This window comes from Ostrea edulis, chromosome 1 (assembly GCF_947568905.1).
Source record: "Ostrea edulis chromosome 1, xbOstEdul1.1, whole genome shotgun sequence".
NCBI classification, from domain to species: domain Eukaryota; kingdom Metazoa; phylum Mollusca; class Bivalvia; order Ostreida; family Ostreidae; genus Ostrea; species Ostrea edulis.
The window spans coordinates 31,257,674-31,275,780 of record NC_079164.1 but is presented as its reverse complement, the minus strand read 5'-3'; the positions used below and the strand labels follow the sequence as shown (position 1 = coordinate 31,275,780).

Here is an 18,107-nt window from a genome sequence, read left to right as displayed (position 1 = left end):
TCGGTCGAGTCGAAGACAAGGCAGATGGTAAACGTTCTTCATACATATGTCTTGAACCTCAACTTGTCATTACGTAGTCTTTTCTTTTCAAATGACTTGGTTGAGTCGGGTTCACGACCCCCCCCCCCCTTCCGAATAAGCTACAGGAGTTGATTTAATTAATTTTTTTGTTGAAAATATTTCTAATGCATGTCAACGTCTTGCATACCCATAAAGTCCAAAATACATGTAATTCAAAATAAGCCCTTTAAAAAAAATACCCTCACTGGTTATTATAAGTTCTGTTAAAATAACCAGTGAGGGTATTTTTTTCAAAGGGCTTATTTTGAATTATTTTGGGACTTTATGGGTATGCAAGACGTTGTTGACATATATTAGAAATATTTTCAAGAAAAAACTATAGCTTATTCGTAAGGGGGGGGGGGGGGGGGGTCCTGAACCCAAGCACCTGTGGATGATCTTAGAATCTCATCAAAACCGGAACAGACGGTGTGACGTCAAAATTATTGATTTTTGTGGTCTTGAATACAAAAGAGTTACACATCATGGCAGCCTCTATAGATCGCGGGAATTTCAATTTTTGACGTTTTCAAATTAGTACTGAAACTTATCTAGGCCATATATCAACAGAATTGTATGACAAATCTTTATCATATGATTAATCCTATCATTTATCATGTAAAAATCTTTTGGGTTGCCTTTCCCTTTAAGTGATAACTATGTATTTATTGTTACATTTAAATACTGATGGGCTGTACTGTTGTATCAATTGAATAAACAATAGCATTACAGCTCTACTTTAATGGAGAAAGGGTCTCGCCCTGAATGACACCTACCTAAGTAAATCATATTTCCTTTATTCCTTACATAAGCTTTAAGGCTGTATATAAACTTCTAATTACCATCATATGTTTACTTATTATACTACTAGAATGCTTATGTGCTTCATAAAGATATGTCATTCACACCGCCAAAAGGTTTGAGTATAGTCTATTGATCAACAATTCAGTTTTTCTCCTTTTGCTTCTGAAATGTTGCCATGTGAAGGGAATACATCATTGGTACTCCTCTTTGGATTAAACCCAAATAGTACATCTGTTATGTTATTACATTCTCAATTAAACTTCATCCATGCATGTGTCATAAATCAACGAATTAAGTAACTTGGCAAGGTGACTCTATGATTAATTGCAACATTACCAACCCCCTCTGAAAAATTGGTATAATAATTGACTTTCTCCATTCGATAGGACATTCCCCTGATTGTGTAATCTTGTTGAATAATACCGATTAGATTTGTGCCATTTCTGATGAGAACATTTTGAAAAAATTAACAAAATACATGTATGATTTTATAAATCATTTTATTTTTTTAAAATAACGTAATATATGGTGTTTTGCTGTTTAGACGGAGAGTGATAACTTAAATTAGATATAAACGCCGAATTTTGGGTGTTAAACTTCCCTCGGCCATCACGTTCTGTGTGTATGAATATATTGTATAAGACTTTGGTGTGGGCCTCATCACATCCTCAATTTATGTCCCAGAAAATATTCTCTAAAATACGATCCTTTATTCTAAAACAAAGATAGCTTATTTCAAATTATGAGCACAATATGAACAGAAAAAGATATATTTACACGAGTTTTTAAGAGCATCACACGCTTGGTCCTACATGTATATGGAGGACTTCATTGCTGATTAGAGGGATTGGAGATGAAGAGATACTCCATAACACATTAGACCCTCGTCATATAGTGAATAAATAAATGCACACAAAGACACGGAAATAAATATCAAAGAATTACAATAATAATAATAAAGAACAAAACAAAAACTGAATTACTTTGATACATGTGTATTTTTTCTTTGAATATATTTGAAAAAGTTGGACTCCCTGGAATAAATTCTGTAGTTTGATTCCTTGAAGCACGTATTAACTTCGTTGTTGCGAAAATTCAAGGGGTTAAGTTGATGTGCTGATTGTATAATGTAAAGGCCGGAAAGTTATTTATTTCAAAATGACTTGTTACACTTTATGTGTGTGCTAACTTTTACGAATGATATTGAATTTCTGTTTCTGAATAATCGAAATATTTTGATTCAAATTTATTCATGTTTGACAAAAAACATTTATGACTATCATTTTCATCAACTGTTAATGTTTTAGTCAACAACGAAAGAAGAAACATCAAATGCTACAGTATCAAATGAAGAACAAACGGAATCGTCGAATTTCCAGGCATGTTTGGAAGATTCTAGCTTTTCCACCGCGGATGACTTTGAGCATGTTGAAGCTATGTTCTCCACTCTGATGGAAAATCCACAGCATGATTCTCAGGAAACCATTCCACTTTCCAATGAATTACGTCGAGCTATCACAAATATGGAGGACATTGACGACGTATGTTACATTCGTTGGATCAAATAAAGTATTCATTTGATCAATTCTTATTTTAAACAGTTTTCTTTTCTCTCTTTTTTGTTGTTACTACTTTGACAATTGTTATAAACCAGTATTCTGGGTTATTTTTAATCCAGTCAACGTCCGCGTGACTCATAACTAGAGGTCAAAGCCCTAATTGCAATTCACAGGTAGAGTTGTAGGGCAAGATGATCTATATGTACATGTATCAGTTTCGATCGCTCATAAATATAGTAGACGTAGAGGAGGTTCCCTCGGTTGCGACCACATGACTGTGGTACTGAGAGCTGGAACAAAACGTGTTCTGGTCCTTAAATACATGTACAATATGTACTTCTCTACAACCGTGCCTGTAGTTGATGACACTTCAATGAAAGTGATGTACTCTTGAAGTGGCACAAAGTAATTAAAGAAAACACAGAAAATCGATTCCATCAAAAGTAAAACTATTTTGGTTGTCACCCTTAACGTAAAAATCGATCTTTACAGTTTTTTATTATCATTATTCATCAAAATTATATGTACATTACCAACTCTAAAATTGCTTGACCGACAATTAGTAAAACATCTATTGATACTGTTCGTCAGGGTGCAAGGTAGGAAACATTTTTCAAAACAGCCATCAATTCTGGAAATTTCTAGTTGTCTGTGCTAATAACCCAATGCCACTTTTCCGTGGAAAAAAGAAAGATAACTCTTGCAGATATTAACCAAAACATTTTTTTTTCTCATTGCCGTCAAATTGCTTTAAATATTGAAGATAGTAGAAAGACCCTCAACCACCTTTATCTTTTAATTAGTCAATATGACAAATCCAAGCGTTGCATGAGAAGAACTGTGTAGCATTTAAGATGTATATCACACAGGTTAACAGTTCATACCTTCTCGACCGTTGACCTGTTGATAATACACATCCACCCTTAATCTTAGTTTTGATAAAGATTCGTCTTTTCAGGTAGACAACTTAATCGGTAATGTCATCAATTCCATCCAGGTTGATTCATCGTATGACGAGGATCTTTATTGTATTGAACAAGCTGTGGTAAGTACATCGGTAGAATAGGATAGGTGGGAGAGGTATGTAAACATGTGATTCGGCTTCCAAGGACATTCCCACATCATTGTCTATAACAATGGTCGTTACAGATGTCCCAAGATCAGTCAGAAAGCAAACATACTAATTTAAAAAAGATCTTTAAACGTCACTATTTCGGTATTTCATAGATTCAACCATTTCAAAAACAAACATTAGTGTATCTAATTGTCATGAGTGTGGTAATTTCTCTCATGTAATACTGTAGGAAAGAGCGGTTATCAATATCTCAAGAAATGATTTATAGTTTGTGTCTATCTGTACTTCAGAGTAAAGACAATCCTGAAGACGGTCATATAATAAAGGACAGATCACTTGCAGTAGAGGGTAGCCATGCAAAAGGATTTGGGTCAAAAACAGACGAGCAAATCAGGAAAAAAGACAGAATCAAAAAGGACAACCACAACATTAGTAAGACTTTCACATCAAACGTTTTAACCCAAACCAGATGTGGAATATTTAAAACTGTTATTCATCAATTTTCGATGAATAAATATCTTTCTGGTTTGGTTTTTGATGTGTCTGTACTTGGGATTTTGATTTGAAGCGTTCCTGTCTATAGATACATCTTTTTGTATAATCCACATTCGCATCTCCTTGCAACAAAGGCAAACATTACACTCAATAAAATTTGCTATTTACAAGCAAAACGCATTTCATACGAAAGCAAGCAGCCCGTGTTACAGTTTGCAGAGATATATGCATGGAAAAATCCACTCAAAAAATTATTTTGTTAACCTTTAACTCAGTAGTCGCATTGTTTCTTTTCACTTTTCTATCAATACGTGGACACCACAGACGGTGTATCAGGCACATGACACTCAATATGCCTGTATTCTGATCGAAAATATTTTTGAAAAGTCTTTCGATTTGTCAGTTGTTCCACAGGTACGGTTAAGCGCTAATTGTATTTTCCATATATATGTATTAAAAAAATATTTACAAGTATATCCAGAAGACAAACCGTGTATGCAGAAATTACCGCATGCTTACAATGTGTCTCTATTCTTATAGAATAGCAGATATTTATACAACATACATGTATACATATGTTTTACAGACTTAAGTATAGGTTTCTATGTCAAGTTGAGAACTCAGTAACGCATCACATATTCAAAATATGACGTTATGATCGCAGTGTTTTAATCACAAACAATAAACTGCTAATGACAAAGTATTGGTAAATCAGAATGTTCAAATTTTGTTTTAACAGTTGAGCGAAGACGAAGATACAATATCAACGACAGAATCAAAGAATTGGCGATTCTTTTACCACCAACGACTCATCCGTATGTATTTTTAATGTTTATCTTGATTGATTGAATATTGTTTAACGTCCCTCTCGAGAATCTTTCACTTATATGGAGACGTCACCACTGCCGGTGAAGGGCTGCACAATTTAGGCCTATGCTCGGCACTTATGGCCATTGAGCAGGGAGGGATCTTTATCGTGCCACACCTTCAGTGACACGGGACCTCGGTTTTTGCGGTCTCATCCGAAGGACCACCCCATTTAGTTGCCTCTTACGACAAGCAAGGGGGTACTGGGGATTTATCCTAACCCGGATCCGCACGGGATAATATTTATCTTGAAGGGAGAGCAAAGCTTATAAATAAAATATCTAGATAAAGTTAATTCATACAAACAGAGCTGAAATACAAAGCGTAATTTTTTGGGTTGTTTTTTAAAACATCAAGTAAAATTAGATTTCGTCTTTGATCTCTAAATGCAAAACTAGAATGTGATTCATATTTCCAGTTGGTATGCGATAAAACAACTACAACAAACACTGGAATTCTATAACATGGAAATTATTTGATTAGATCATAATTAACAAAATACAGATTCAAATTAAAACAACAAACAAGAGGCCCAAGGGCCTAGAATCGCTCTTCTGATAAATTGTACAACCCCACCATTTCTATTCTTAGCCTCTTAGTATTCTAAATCTTTAGTTAAATCCTAAGAATTAAAAAAAAGTAGGTCAATGTGACCTACTTTTTGGTTTACACATTTTGAGAACCCAAGAAATATCAACTGACAAAGTTTGATGATTTTAAGCCAATTAGTATCTGAATATTGAAATATAGCTGTCAAATTCCAATCGTAGGTCATGGTGACCTACTTTTTGGTCAGCGAACTCCGAACATGCAAGACCCATCAACTGACAAAGTTTGATGACTGTAGGTCAAATAGTATCTGAAATATATAAATATAGCCATCAGATTCCAAAAGTAGGTCAAGGTGACCTACTTTTTCGTCAACACCCTTCAAACATGCAAGACGCAACAACTGACAAAGTTTGATGACTGTAGGTCAAATAGTATCTGAATTATATAAATATAGCCGTCCAATTCCAAAAGTAGGTCAAGGTGACCTACTTTTTGGTCAACACCCTTTGAACATGCAAGACCCATCAACTGACAAAGTTTGATGACTGTAGGTCAAATAGTATCTGAAATATATAAATATAGCCATCAGATTCCAAAAGTAGGTCAAGGTGACCTACTTTTTCGTCAACACCCTTCAAACATGCAAGACGCAACAACTGACAAAGTTTGATGACTGTAGGTCAAATAGTATCTGAATTATATAAATATAGCCGTCCAATTCCAAAAGTAGGTCAAGGTGACCTACTTTTTGGTCAACACCCTTTGAACATGCAAGACGCATCAACTGACAAAGTTTGATGACTGTAGGTCAAATAGTATCTGAAATATATAAATATAGGTGTCCAATTCCAAAAGTAGGTCAAGTTGACCTACTTTTTGGTCGAAACCCTTCGAACATGCAAGACCCATCAACTGACAAAGTTTGATGACTGTAGGTCAAATAGTATCTGAAATATATAAATATAGCCGTCAAATTCAAAAAGTAGGTCAAGGTGACCTACTTTTTGGTCGACACACTCCGTTGACTCAAGATGCATCAACTGTCAAAGTTTGATGATTGTAGGTCAATTAGTGACTGAAATATATAAATATAACTGTCAAATGCCAAAAGTAGGTCACAGTGACCTACTTTTTGGTCGATACACTCCGAAGACTCAAGATGCATCAACTGACAAAGTTTGATGATTGTAGGTCAAATAGTGTATGATTGTAGGTCAATTAGTGACTGAAATACATAAATATAACTGTCAAATGCCAAAAGTAGGTCACAGTGACCTACTTTTTGGTCGATACACTCCGAAGACTCAAGATGCATCAACTGACAAAGTTTGATGATTGTAGGTCAAATAGTGTCTGAAATATAGTAATTTAGCTGTCAAATACCAAAAGTAGGTCACGGTGACCTACTTTTTGGTCGACACAAACCGAAGACTGAAGACGCATCAACTGACAAAGTTTGATGATCCTAGGTTTTACAGTGCCCAAAATATGCATCTAAAATTGAAAATGTGAAATTTGAATATCTGCAAAATTCAAAAAGGTCACTGTGACCTACTTTTTTTAAAAATATGTTTCAAGGCCTTAAGATGCATCAACTTACAAGATTTGATGATTCTAAACCTCTCCGTATTTGAAATAACAACTTAAAATATATCTATAAATGATAAGCCATAAAATTCAGAAAGTAGGTCACGGTGACCTATTTTTCAGTTGACGCATTTCAAGGTCCCATGATCCACCAACTGACAAGTTTTGATGATCATAGGCTTCAAAGTGTCCAAGATATGCATCAAAATTAATTTTAAAATAAATACCTGCAAAATTCAAAAAGTAGGTCACCGTGACCTACTTTTGAGACAACTTGACACAAGGTCCTAAGATGCATCAACTGTCGAAATTTGATGATCTTAGTCCTTATAATGACTAAAATATCTAAGATTTAAGGAATTTAAAAAAAAAATTAATTTATGTCAACTTTGAAGTGACCTTGAGACCACGCCCTTGCCCCAGGGTAATGCCTTGAACAATTTTTAATCTACAACATATCCTCATCCTTATGTGTAAGTTTGGTGATAATCTGCCCTGTGGTTCTTGAGAAGAAGATTTTTTAGCAATCACTACTTTTGTTTGTATTTTCCTGATTATCTCCCCTTGTTAAAGGGTCACATCCCTCTATTTAGTATGTATGAAAGCCCTTGGACCAATGATACCCTGTAACGAATTTGAAAAAAATTGGCCAAGGGGTTCTTGAGTTATAGCCCTTTTTCTAAAAAGTTTACGCACACCGCACAAATGGCCATAGCATTAGCTCTTTGAGCCTTTGGATCAGAAGAGCTAAAAAGTATCATTAAAACACCATAGTTAGTCAAATAATCGACTCTTTAACACAACTGGGCTATTCATTTTCAGCTAAGTAGTACTTTAGCAGAGCTCCAACTTTGAACTTTAAAAAAATATGAAGCCACGGCAGTGTCATTTCTTTTTCCTGTATGGTACTTTACCACTTTAAATGTATTTTCGTACCGTTTTTCTTTTTATACTGGTCCTTTCACCGTCGGTTAGCAGTACTAAATACAGGGATTATGTTCATCCTAAAATGTATAATAAACCACTAGAATTAAAAATATCATGAATGCAAGAAATTCATTTACTCTTCATCACTAGTGTAAAAATTGTAGAAATACCCATAATTTGAGCATAATTTGATATTATTGCATGAAAAATTTTGCCCAATGAGACTATTTCGTATACAATGAAAATTGTTCGTTTTCTCCATAGACTGCAATGATTGGCGTTGGTGTTCATTTCTAATAATATGAGTATTTCACATGCATGGAGTAACATGGAGGCAAAGTGACATTGGAAAAGTAAATCAAATATTAACCACACCGTCTATTGCTTCCGGAACTTGTTCACTTTAATGTGTTACGCTTTAAGAAATAAACCAGATCGTGAGATTATAAAGGATTCACAATACTCTTTCAAAAACGAGCATACAAGTATCCCAAGAACTAAATGTAACTGTTGATTTCGTGCTAGTTTCTTGAAGTGCGCTTTTGTGGGTTTCTGTATACCTATCACACACACACACTTTCTCTGATCATTAGGGGTAATAAAAAAAACCACTGTTCAGGTTTAATGAGAACTAGACCAGTGTTGTGGTCATATAGAGCTATGTGCAAGCGTTTGGTATGTATATCCGTTACAAGTTTGATTAATCAAACGTTAAAAGTGTAATTTTACCTGCAATCAGACATGAGTTTAATCTAGAAGTGAATTACAATTTACAATTTTCTTTGTTTTATTGTAACATTTCACATCTGGTAAGCCTTGCCAGAAATGCTGAAATCCAAACTTTATATATAAAAAAATGTTATTACAGTGATAATTATGCAATCTTAATAATAAGCAAGCACCCGTCCTTTTCCTTATGTTTTAAACGAGAATGTAGACCCGGAAGAAGACTGCTACACCAGGGGAACGGTCTCTGAGCGGTTTGGACACTTTTGATCCGGGAACGAACGATTGAAAACGGAACGATTGGGTTGAGATGTCGAAGAAGCAATCACTACCTATTTCAACGGCTTAAGTTTGACGTGGTCATGGCACGAGTGGGACTCGAACTTATGACCTCCCCGTTACAAAAGCGAACGCTCTACCGCTAAGCTACCGCGAACCGTTGTGATATCGGGTTATAAAGCACCTGTTTTGGTGAACACATATTGAGCAAGTGGCTAGCTACAGATGTTTACGGACTTTCATTATCAAAAGTTCAGCGTTGCACAACCTTACTGCTTCGTATCAAGATACTCTATTTCCATCCATTGAGAGCAATGTTGTCTACAAGGACTCAAAAATGCTAGCCGAGTTCCAAATAATCATACAGAAACGAACGGTTTCAGCGACCGAACAGTTTTAGATGGGGATGGTACGATTTGGTCTGGGAACTGAACATTAAACGGTTTGAACGGAACGGTACTAGTGAAGAACAGAACAATCCACGTGGTGAAGTAGTACACCACGGGGTCTGTAGCTACCAGACACTGTTCGCGACAGCCAAGATAAATAACTCTAGTTTTCCATAGCGAAAACAAATTGTTAGCTTTATTAAATTTTAGCGAATGCCTAATAATGCTAAAGTGATATTGTAGGTCCTCTTATATAATATTGTGAATATTAATTAAGAATCATTAAAAACAATCATATATTCAGGTAATGAAGACGATTTCTTATTCTCTTCATTTCAAAATTAAAACAAAAAAGTTCAAATACAGGTACAAAGAAAAATGTCAAGAAAATATAGGTCGTCTTAAAAGGAATGTAAGTTGAATGTTTAACGTTTCACTATGTCAGTATTATCAAAATGGTACATGTACACGTAATGTTGCAAGATAAACAACCTTGTTTTAAAAAAGATTAGAATGCTAGTGCTATACAAATAAGCTATAAGAAATGTTTAAATGAATTACAGGATTACTTAGAATTTATAGATTTGTAGGACCTATATTTTCTGAAAATAATGTTTGGGAATTTTATTGCATAGTTGGTTTACACTGCACATTGCAATGCATGATAGAAATATAAAAAGTTTTAATAAATAAATCATGGTCATTTTAAGGAATCCGGATATAATAAAAAGTATTTAATTTTCAAATAAAACCAATAATTTGCCGCATACATGCTAATGACTTTTTCATACGGTTGATTGATTGTTAGATGTTTTCCGCCACGCTCAACAATTTTTCAGTTATCTGGTGGCGCCCATTTTTTATTGGTGGAAGAGAGAACCCAGATACAATGTACCTGGGAAGAGACCACCGACCTTCCGAAAGCAAACTGGGAAACTTTCTTACTTACCGGCGCGAGCGGAAGGTTGTCAAAAATTTAAGAATATCAATAAATATAATGTAGTTTACATATCATGTTTTTTTTTAGAATTGTAAAAGTATTCTTCATTGCGAAAAAATAATGCACGTACAGTATTACGCATATTCCTCTTTTTCATGGCAAAGTCCAAATCCATATCTAAATGAATATAGCAACCTAGTCGCCTCTGCCCACTACTGATTGGACCATTTAAGTTGGAAAAGAACGATTTCCCGAATCGGGCTTGGCAAAGTAAACTTCTTGTTCTTTAACACCCACCAACCCATTTTTTCATTGTGATTTCCAATTTTTCCTGAAATATTTCTAGATCGTACCTCACTTGTACTACCATATAATCCCGTGGGATGCATTTTGGGTGAAAATATTGGTAGGGTAATTATAAGTTTTTCATAGGAAATAAAGAAAGAAAACACACGTAAAGAAATTACATGCTGTTTATCATTATTAAAGGTACTCGAAGCTAAATGTATAGTACTAAATCATCGACAGTTATATCATAATGTGAAAACAATATTATTTATACATGTAGTCGAAGCTCAGTAGGACAAACATGCATTGTGTAACCTAGCTGCATTAATAAAAGAATTGGCTTTATGACCATGACCTGACCTAGGGTGTGTTAAATTTACCTAGAGAAGCCATTGTGCTAAAATAAACTTAATATACAGCACAACCAGCCGCAAGACATCTGACCTACTACCCGAATTGAATAGTGACCTTAACCTAATATCTGAATAGACCAGTAGGTGTGTCGAAGCTTAACTGGCTGCCCTGTAATCCCTCATAGGCTGCTTAGCAGCTGCAATGACAAGAGTGATACAAGTTTAATATTTATTAATTGGATCAGAAACAGGATGCAAATTTACATATATGGTGGAAAGGGTCGCATGCAAACGTTTTGTGGGGAACTGGGGAGGCGGCCAGTGTGCCAGTTTGACTACCAAAGTAGGGACAACACAGGGGTCCTATGTGGACATAGGTGCCCGAACCTGAACGAGTCCCCACGTTCTAAGGGAGGTAGAGATCTCTGTGCATCTCACCGGTCTCCTGAGTGCTACCTGGTTTAATTAGCAAATGCGGAGCAAGCTTGTAGACCCTTCTACAGTTGTCGCAACATGCACTAGCCTGTAGCATCCCCTCCCTTAGTAGGAGGTGGATGTGGCTCCAGCTATGAACTAGCTGAGAGCCCCACGAATTAAACTTCAGCAAGTTATGCAAGAAATTAGTATTTTCTATGATTATCCACCGACCCTTGACCTAGTTTAATGGTCGTCTGGAGGGTACACGTGAAATACCTGCCCCCTGCTTTAGTAGTAAGTGGGAGGAGAGCCGGGTTTGGCGCAGAATTAGTGATCAACTACCCCCAACGCACTCCCCAGTCCGCCACAGACATTGGAACAATGTCCCCCACAAAAATTGATATTTGTATGTTTGTTTCCTTTTTTCTTCATGCATACTTGAAATTGGAGGCACTTAAACAGTGGGGTGGGCGACGTGCACCCTCGTCGTCGCCCCGGGCTCGCAGGCGCGAGGGGAGAACATTTATCTCTACGCTCCCCTTTCCGAACCCCCTGTGCACTCTCAAGCAATGGTTACTAAGACCAAGTTATCACCAAATTGACACATTTCGGTAATCGCTCTCAACTTGAAGATTACCTGCATTTCCTGTAATTTTCGTGAGAATATTTAAACCTTTCAGGATTTCCGACCAGTAATTAGATTGAATTCTGAAGTTGATCATTGCAAAAAGTGTAACCTCGAAGGTAATAAATTAACAAGGTCATCTCAATTCTGCGGGGTGGGCGACGTGCACTCTCGTCCGTCACCCAGGCCCCCTGGAGGCACTATGGGAGAGCGTTTATCTCTATGCTACCCCCTTCGAACCCCCTTGCGTACTCTCAAGCAATGCATGGTGACTTAACCAAGAGGTCACTGGTATCACCGAATTGACACATTTTGATAGTGATTATGAAAGTTGTAAATTATTTAAATTCCCTGGATTTTTCAAGAGAATAGCTAAAACTTCAGGATTCCTGACCTAAATTAGACTGAATTCTGAAATGACCATTTCAAAATGTGTAATCTCAAAGGTGACGTAAGATTAACAACAAAGTGGTCGCAGTTCAGGTGGACTATAAGACTTGTCAGCTCTGAATAACTCCTATGATGGAAAGCAAAAATTGGACAAAATTTCCAAACACCAATTTAGCAAACCATCTCCCAGTTCTACTGAAGGAAAATACTTCCGTAAAAACTAAGGTAATGATAGCAGAATGGCACATTGTTAAATACCATTTTCGACGATTCCTAAGATAAAACAATAAACTGTAATGGATCAAACTTTTTCGACTGGAAATTCCTCATAAATTCGTCAAACTAATCCAAACGTTCCAGAGCCAGTGAGAATTAACCCAAACTCAGCTAAGAATTAAAATTAAGACCGATTACTCGAGCCAAAATACGAAAATGACCCAGCCCATTAACACCCCTAAGCCTCTACCCTCAAAGCCACGCCTCCTCGGAAAAAGTTGGATAACAAAACATAACACTTCCTGACGTGGTTTCTCGACTGCTGGAACCATACAAACTCCAATAAATGCCTATTGAATGAATTATGGAAAGAAAAATTCAACGCCGAATACATCTGAGACAAAACCAGTCAATTATTTACATGAAAATGGAATGGAGTGTGATTGACTTAAGGTTAACCAAACAATAACTTTTGGTTAGGCTTGACATTGAGAATAAACAACAACGAACCGATCAACAATCTGCAAATCCGAACTTAAATTGAGATTGTGGACAATTATCGGAAACAAAAACTGCAATTAAATGCAACTAATGATATGTAATTAGGGTCTCTGTGCTATGAAAATTGCTAAATATCCAAAGAACGACAAGGTGAGAATATACTGCGAATCGTACGCTGTGATGCTGTTTCTAGCACAAACCTGAAACGTGTGTACGAAATAGCATATAGCGCTCCACGTCACGTACGTTGTCGAAATCATCAGTAAACTACATAAAATAAAAAGAGGCAAATTGCTGAAATAGCAAGAATACCACGTAATTGCATACTGCATAGGGATGTTAATAATAGGTAAGTACTATGAAGTTAATAACTCTGCGTAAATTGACCGGTGAGGTCCTTGGTACCTAAAATTACGATTGTGCGTAGTAAAAACCCGTGAACCCCTGTGGCCGTGAATAGCGATGCCTACCCTGAAACTTGGGCCCAATAATGCCTAGCAAGTAAACCTAGCGAGATAATGTAGTGGTTGGCCACATTGCAAATTGAACCTCGTGGTAGGTTGAGGTCCGAGCCCCTGGTCTATGCAGTGCCGACATGGCACAATCAGGTATACCTGAACGTTATCCAGGTTCATCTGTGTATGACATGTAATTGAATAAATACAAGTAACGCGACATAATGAACTGATTACAGAATGGGACGAATTAAGAGTAAGCAAGCCTTGGAATTTGTAGCATGATCTGACTATCTGGTGCCCTTTGCTTGACCGACTCGCTAGCCATGCCTATGAAAGGTCATGAAACCTACGTTAACCAAGTACCTTGAATCATGAATGGCATTTTGGCCAAATAGATACAATCAAAATTGTGCCATAGGTTTGCCATTGGGATACATAATAATAGAGCACCGGCAATGTTAGGTATATTAGGTGGTGTAGGACATGACCAGGATATGAATTTACATATGGCGGCTGCCAGAAGATACATACAGAAACTAAGTCTGAGTATGGTATCGCCCTATGGGCTATGTTGTGCGAGTGCTTTACGACAGCCGGTAGAATTTGAACTGAGTGAATATTAAGGAATATCAAATAAATGCAGCGACTCACCATGTTGACCTTGAGAAGGGATGGTAGCCTTCGTCAGAGATTAGACGACTATCGCCAGCTGAATAGGTACCTCCTGCCTTCAGGGGAGGGGGAGGACCAGCGTTGTCGTGCTTCACTGCCTGTCTGGTGTGCCGTCCTGGTCTCGAGCTCCAGTCCCGTGGAGATCCCGGTTAGAAAGGTCCGTGTGTGGTGGCACGATAAAAATCGCTCCCCACAAAGCGGCCGAGCACAGGCCAAAATTTGGAAACCCATCGCCGACACTGGTGACGATTCTATTCAGGTTGACCTTGAGAAAGGCTAGTAGCGTTCTTCCGGGATTAAACCTCCATCACCGGGTGAATGGGTACCTCCTGCATTTAAAAGAGGGGGGGGGGGTGACCGTAACGTTGCCGTGCTTCACTGCCTTGCCCTCCTAGTCTCGGACTAAAGTCCCGTGGGGATCCAGGATAGAAAGGTCCACAGCACCCATCGCAGTTGTAACAGGTCGTCAAATTAAACCGCGGGTCCGAGTCACAGGTGGCACGATAAAAATCGCTGAGGCTGAGGCTCCCCGCTAAGTGGCCGAGAAAACGCCTAACTCAGGCCAAAGTTTAAAAACCCATCGCCGACAGTGGTGACGATTCTATTGTTGGAAGAGATGTTTTATTGTATTGCTTATAGGAATTAGATAGGTCACAGTTCGTTATCTTCACCATGGACAAAACAAATCAAAATCCAATCGATCGGTATTGCTTCTATCTGTCCCATTTTTTTTTATTTTTTTTTTTTTGGCTTCATCCTGTTGCTGCACTGATAAAGGATTGTTTGGCTGCGTATACGATTGCACGATGTTAATAAATTAGCTCGATGGCAATGGACTGTCATTAAGAAAATCATTTTTCCCAATGTGTTGAATCTAAGGTTTGAGCAGAATGAAAAGTTAACTCTTTCCCCGTTAGGCGGAATTGTAAGAGGCAAGATAGTTCGAACCAGGTTTATTTCGTAAACGGTACGAACTGTATTAACCAATCTTAATTAATTGTGGACTATTTGATATGTATCAAATAATCTTGATTATTGCTATAGCCTTTTATAGTTTTGTATTTAAACATTTTTTGTGTTAATTTTTAAAACAGCTTTATCAAAAGATTTTCCAAGATTGCCGCACTATGGCGCCCAAGCATGCGCATTAGCTGCAAAAACAATAACATATATGCCAACACCCGAGGGTGCTAGTAAAAATGAACAAACGGGCAAACGAGCTTCTTCATTTTCTGTTGTATTCTAACGAATCCCACTCGTCATTTATACTGTGATACAATTCGGCAATCATATGTCCTCAACAATAAGTCGTCAAACAGATGAATCCATATTTATTTTCTAATTTGTAGAGCAATGAAACTGAATAAAGGGTCTATCTTAAAAGCATCAGTGGAATATGTAAAGGAATTGAAACGTGACCAAAAGAAACTGGCTTCATTTGAAGCCAACCAGAAGGCAATAGAGGCTAAATACCAGAAAATGTTGAGAAGGATATTTGTAAGTAATTTTTCTAAATAAAATGAGTATGATAATGCATACAGATACTTAGAATGAGGCATCACGGGATATGATAACAACGATAATGAAAATTTGAAACGAACTACAATTTCTGTTTCCATAATAATTGAAAATGTTTCCATTCTTGATAAGATTCCATTGTATTGGTATCTTTTCAGCAACTAGAACTGAAGATGAAATTATATGGATTAACACAAGAGAAATCGATTCAAACGAAGAGGAAGAAACGACCACGAAGACGGATTTGCGAAATAGATGCAATGGTTGATGATTTAATGAAGAACAGTCTGTCACAGAAAGCAGATAAAAGGTTTGGGAATCGTCAGATCAATCGACAGTCTACATTTGACAGTAAATCTAATTGCAGTCCAAATGTAGCAAAAACAGGTTTAAGGAACTTCATTAACAAGAGAATATCTGGAATCACCAAAAGCAAGGACCACATGAAAACATCTCAAAGTACAACAAAACTGGAAACTGAATCGACAGAACACTATTCTAGTTCAAGATGTGAAGAGTATGCTGGGAAAAGAGGTCAGGAGGGAAATAGCGAAATTTCGGCCTTCATGCAGACTTCTCATTTCCCAGATCAAGTGGAGTGCAAGGAACTGCATCTTACGATTCCTGAACAAACATACATCCCACAAATTGAAGACATGGTTGGATCTACTCAACTGCCACCCAATGCAGAGTTAAGCTTGGATCAATGCAATATTCTCCTAGATTTGTTAGGAACAGACCAATTGACCATACTTCAAACCGAGGCAGAATCAGATTCCTCTCCTACATCCGTTCCTTCCCCTTCTCCAAGTGAAGATAGGTCTTCATCTACGCTATCCCCCTTGTCGGTGACAACAAATATGCTGGAGGAATTACTTCGGAAATCTGACGGATCTCCTTCGTCTTTTGAGTCGCATTCTTCGGAGAATTCTACTGAGTGAACGGGAGATCAATAACCTCAGAAATTGTGTAGACTGTGCAAAGCATTGCTGTTGGCAGCCGCGTATCCAAATTGGTAGACATACTAGTAATCATTATATTATTTCTGTATTTTAACACAAAAATATATGTGTATTATCTTATGAAAGACTGGTGTGGCAAAACTCTAACCAATTATGATTTAGAATGACTATGCGATTGTATATTGATCATCAGATATTGATTTGACTTGGAACTCGTAGCTATACCTTACACCTGTCTCCTGTTAGGCCATTAAGGTAGTGAATTTTATTTTCTCATTCTAATTATCATAAGGCTTTTTAGAAATGGGGTTCCTTTGACCCTGATATTACTTTTTGTAATTCCTCCATAATTTCTTATTAAATGTGGCTTATGACAGAAATGGAATGCTCACTGAAGATGACAATGAAATCTTTTTTACCGTTTGGTAATACAGATATGTAAACAAGTTATGAAACAGAAATTCACGCATCTTGATTTGTGAAAGAACTATTAAAATAACATTTCACATTTGATATTTGTCCATCAAAATAATGTATGCACTTTTTTCTTCATTTCATATGGGAAAAAGTTTGGTTTATCCCATAAATATTGCATAGCTTACACATCACAGACATCAAAGGAGCATTTCAGATAAGGATTTGTGATGTAGGTTTATATTAGCATTTTAGTGTATTTAATCAGATTTTATGTCCAGCGTTGATTTGTTTCTATAATCCCCGGAACAAAAAACTGTTTGATTCTATATAGTGTTGAAGTAGTAGTGCGAGTACGTGTAGTTTGTAGGCTTATTGTTATCTGTCTTGAGAAGAGACAATTGACAAAAAAGTTGGGGGGGTTTTTAAATTGAAATTCACAAATCTTAACAACTGCCAATATAACTGATATTATGACATGTGTGGTATTTTTGCATTGTATGAAATATAAATCACACTGCCAATTTCAATGCTATATACTGCCATTTTCCGCTTGTTTTATGCCAATATATGCTATACGGGATATGAATAAAAATATGTTTATCTGTATTGTAGTAATTACTTTCTTCGCTTAAAATATTTTAATGTATTACATGTACATATAGGTGAACATTATACCCTTTGGATACTTCTTGGACCAACCTGAACAGCTGATTCAATTCACTTGCACGTATCAAGATCAAGGTTGAAATATACAGTATAATAATGCACTGCAAATTACGTTTGCATCATATATCAACCGAATGATTTAATCATACAGCAGACTGAAACTATCAAATCAAGCCACATTCATATTCCACATACAAAAGCAGGTGTTTTTTTTTTTTAAAGATTCAAATTTCAAGTTTTATGCACCCTTGCAAAAAGTGGGCATGTTGGTTTGCACTTCTTGGTCGGTAGACTGAATGTGCTTTTACAAGAACGCTTTTGTTTAAGAGAATACTGGATACTCCTACGTTCCACTATCACGATT

General features: G+C 36.8%; 1 protein-coding gene across 2 annotated transcripts in view; it reads left to right on the top strand.

The window, feature by feature from the left end:
• LOC125664192 (uncharacterized) overlaps positions 1 to 17,683 on the top strand; it is a 73,095-nt gene extending 55,412 nt beyond the window's left edge. For both annotated transcript variants that reach the window (XM_056142309.1, XM_056142258.1), the window contains 6 exons: positions 2,172 to 2,405; positions 3,382 to 3,468; positions 3,789 to 3,930; positions 4,733 to 4,808; positions 15,530 to 15,677; positions 15,857 to 17,683. In XM_056142309.1, the coding sequence (XP_055998284.1) occupies positions 2,172 to 2,405; positions 3,382 to 3,468; positions 3,789 to 3,930; positions 4,733 to 4,808; positions 15,530 to 15,677; positions 15,857 to 16,639 (1,470 nt within the window). In that variant the 3' untranslated portion in view covers positions 16,640 to 17,683. The remainder of the gene's footprint in view (positions 1 to 2,171; positions 2,406 to 3,381; positions 3,469 to 3,788; positions 3,931 to 4,732; positions 4,809 to 15,529; positions 15,678 to 15,856) is intronic.
• The last annotated feature ends 424 nt before the right edge of the window (positions 17,684 to 18,107 follow it).